Raw genomic sequence first — 4192 nt, forward strand, 5'->3', positions numbered from 1 at the left:
GTTTTTACAAAGCTGACACGAACTACAAAACGGTGTCTGAAAAAACACAAAAAACTCACTCACTAGAGACGTCAAACATAAAAACACCCCCACGGTTTATTTTATTGTTTACAAAACAGTGCATCAAATCATACATTTATAAATTTATAAACAAAAACAACATTAAAACTGCATGTTGAAATCTGCTTTTAAAGATACCTCTTCTGCTTATGTTTTATGTCATGTTATGTGCTGCCATGTTTTTATGTTCTTTGTGGAAAGCAAATTCCCAGATGGGAAATAAAGGTTTCATTCATTTCATTCAGTGACTGACAAACCTCAGGGAATGTGAACATACAGTGACAGATGCTGTTATGAGGAAGTAAAATGTGTCCAAGATAAATAGAATAAAATAAATACGGAGGTAGGGTGTGGAGAGCGGGAGGTGTGCATGGTCTCCATGTTTCTCACTACCACTTTCTCAGAAAGAAGCTTTTCAAATAACTGAAATCAAATTATGACTGCATTGTGCATAGCCTGACTACATAGTGAGCTTCTTATTTCAGAGAGGAGATTAGTAATGGTTTTAATCAGTGAGCTGAGCTGTGAATTGTACATACAACATACAACAACATACAACATAATTTTCGTCCAAGGAAAATGTATCAAAAGAAATAAAAAATAAAAAAAGATAAAAAATGAATAGTAAAGGTCCCGTATTTACACTTCCTGTGTTTTATTTGAAGCGTTGATCCATAAGAAGATATATTTGTGGTTTTAAGAAGCAAAAACCATCTCAAAGTAGTTTTACATCTCCTCTCTCAGGCTTCTCTCTGGAGCACAGGTCGGTGAGCCAATCAGAAGAGAGGAGGCTCTGAGCCTCTCTTCTATTGACTGAGCCAATAAAAAATAAAGCAGATAAAGCAGGTAAAACACTAAGAGAAACCAAATCCTGTAAAGGTTTGGATGGTGGGTCCAGGTGGGCGGGGCTTGGTGACTGCTTTGTTGTGACATCACAAAGTTCCAGAAGTCCTGACGGCTGGTTTTAAGGCTCAGTTTCTGAATACAGGCTGTGTGCATTTCTCTGTGGACTGAGGCTTTGATACTTTCACAGTATTAATATAGAACCTAGACCTGATCTATAATCAAACTACACATGGACAGAGACCTTTAGACTATATGGGACTATAAACTGGGTGGTTAAATTATTAGAAACCAGTATTCAACAGCACCACGAACTACATCCTACAAAATGATCATGAAGTTGAAGGTAAACCTTCATGGTGGTAACATTTATTGCATTTATTGCCTGCATTGGTTATAGCTAGTTATAGCTAGGTGTACCTAATAAACAGGCGACTGGGTGTATGTCTTCATTTTTTGCAGCTGTGAGCCGCTCCTCCATTTCCTTTGTGCATTGCATTGTAGGAAAAAACAGCACATTCAAAAAGACATTTCCAAGAGGATGTTGAGTGCAGTCTGACTAAATTTGCCACTTATTGTCCTACCTGCTTAGAAATACATTATACAGCAGTCTACACGGTAGACAGCTCTGACGGCATACATCTGATTATTTTTGTTCTCGAGCTGTTTCTCATGGTTGGGCTTGGCTCCTTAGTTCAAAGAAAATTAAAGGGAAATCTTAATGCTACCGCATACAATGATAGTTTAGACAAAGTCTGCTTTTAATGTTGTGGCAGGCATTTGGGGAAGGCCCTTTCCTGTTCCAACATGACAATGCCCCTATGCACAAAGCCAGCTCCATGAAGAAATGCTTTTCCCAGATTTGTGTGTGGGAGAGATTTGAGCAGCTTGAACACCTTGGGCAGGAAACATCACCCAACATTGCCGGTCTGATCTCAGAATGGAAACAAATTCCTGCAGCCATGGTCCCAAATCTTGTGGAAAGCTTGAAACTGGAGTAGTGGACGCAGCATATCACCAGAAGAGACGCTCAACAATCACATATGGTGTAATGTTTGTGTCTCCACATACTTTGTTTGAGTGTTAACATACTTTTGGCCATGTAATGAAGTCTGTAGTATGAATAGTTTACAAATAAAAAGTGCCCATCAACTTGTATCTTTTTAACTTGTCCTGCTGGGACAAAACTTTGTGGCTGTTTATCCTCTTTCTTTTTAAGATCTACAGCGGCTTTGACCATACTGGACGTAGTATTGCACTGAAATGTGTTGAATTCATTAACATGCCATGAAAGGAGAAAGGGTTCTGTTTGAGACTAAGGTTTAAATATATGATTACAACAGCATATCTTAATATAAATATAGTTGGGAAAATGACATTAAAGACAGGTTGTAGCTGTTCTGCACCTTTATGATTTACATATTCAACAAAAACAAGATAATATACAGTATTATGCAAAGGTTTTAGGCACTTTTGATGTCTGGATTCTTGTCTATCACACAGTACTGTAAGGGAGGCATCTGATCGGTCCTGAATTCATTCTGCAGCAGAACAACAAGTCCGAACATACAGCCTGAGTCATAAAGACATTTCTTCAAAGACAAGAAGAACAAGGATTCCTGCAACAGATGGCTGGACCCCCACAGAGCTCTGATCTCAACATCATGCAGTCAAGTCTGGGATTACATGACTAGATAGAAGAAACAGAGACAGACTTAAATCTGAACTGAGGCAAGTTCTCCAATATGTTTGGAACAACCTTGAAAAACTGCATGCAAATATACCTACGGTGGTTACACAAAATATGATTCAGGTTGTTTATTGCACTAATGCATCTTCATTTTACTTTTAGTGCCTACAACTTTTGCACAGTACTCTATGTGCATCAGATATTATCCTGCTGAATAGCTCAGGAAAAAGTCAATTCATGCAACATTTACATTGCCTGAATGTTGAAATTTGCCTAAGTATTATGGAAATTATTAGGGAAACTTTTTTATGTATAGTATTTCCAGCTCTGGTAGGAAATCTCAACCAAACAAGAACATTTTCCCAACTAAGTCAACAATCCCAACACATTGTGGATGTTACAAGCAGCAGCAAACCTACTTCAGTCATAAAGAGCCCAGTCCACCTTAAAAACACAGCTCTGACGGACTGTACGCACATTTCCTGAAAACGCCCCGTGCAAGAGAAAAAAAAAGGAAAACTTAAATGACTCTGAATAATAATAATAAAGCGGCGTTGTTTATCCAAAGAAGGTGGGTTGGACATAGGCTGAATTCTGCGCCAAACTTTCCTAAACTTCTCCTTCCTCCCCCTCTTCACAAAACTTAGCAGCAGCGTTCAGTCTAGTGCCACAGTTTCACCCTCACAGCACCGCCGACCAAGGTCAGCGACGGTGGCCGCCCACAGGATCTGTCAAAGCGGCAGCAAACCTCCGCGGACCCCGGCAACTTTTTTTTTTTTCTTCTTTTTTTTTTAACTCTTTTTGGTTTGTTTGTTTGTTTGAACATGGGAGTTGGACTCAGTGGCTGAACAAAACCACCGTCCACCGACCACGGATGGAGGAAGCCCCGGTAGCCCAGGAGTGAACGAGGCAAACAAACGTTAACCCCCAACGTCAAGTTTGTGAACGTTAAACGAAGTGACACCATGTTGGGAAACCCGGGGACTTATGCTAACAAGAAGAGGAAGAAGCCTGTTCTCAAACAGTAAGACTTGACCACAACTCTAGTGCTAAAATATACGTCTTTCTGTTTAATTTAAACATTCAAGTTGTCGTTTTTGTGGTTATCCGAGTTTCTGTTAAACTATTGGCGTAAATTTTGAACTAAAAGTTACGTACGTTTCACGTTGGCCAACGTATAAAACAGTAAATGCAAAAAAAAAGTCGGTTTAGTTTAAGTGCTGCAAGTTATAAAAAGATGGGTCATAAATAAAATGCTTAAAATGAAGATAAACCTATTTAAAGTCGATTGCAAACGTCTATCATCGACATGTGACCTGTACATTCAGAGCAAAAGTTATGATATCAACAAGTAATACTCGTTAAGTTTGGTTCGTGTGTGTGCGCGTGCGTACGTGTGTGTGTGTGTTGAGAGTGAGTTATGGTCTCTTTTTCTTTTCTTTTTTTCTTTTTTCGCTTCCCACTTTTTCGGACTACCTTAAGAAGTGTGTGTCTAGCTTGGATCTGGCATGGATATCTTGCCCTCGCGCATTAATCACAATCAAGTTGGAGAGTCGGCTGCTGCTCTCACGCGATGCTCCGAGGAGGAGGGGGGGGGGG

General features: G+C 39.6%; 1 protein-coding gene across 2 annotated transcripts in view; it reads left to right on the forward strand.

Annotated features, from left to right (window-relative positions):
- Positions 1-3141: 3141 nt before the first annotated feature.
- The window catches only part of LOC111673149 (aryl hydrocarbon receptor-like), a 31699-nt gene continuing 30648 nt past the window's right edge, over positions 3142-4192 (forward strand). For both annotated transcript variants that reach the window (XM_023430822.2, XM_087169748.1), the window contains exon 1: positions 3142-3617. In XM_023430822.2, the coding sequence (XP_023286590.1) occupies positions 3559-3617 (59 nt within the window). In that variant the 5' untranslated portion in view covers positions 3142-3558. The remainder of the gene's footprint in view (positions 3618-4192) is intronic.

Source organism: Seriola lalandi, unplaced genomic scaffold (genome assembly GCF_002814215.2).
Source record: "Seriola lalandi dorsalis isolate HSWRI2012SDOR001 ecotype SW California unplaced genomic scaffold, Sedor1 jcf7180002054912, whole genome shotgun sequence".
In the NCBI taxonomy this organism is placed as follows: Eukaryota; Metazoa; Chordata; class Actinopteri; order Carangiformes; family Carangidae; genus Seriola; species Seriola lalandi.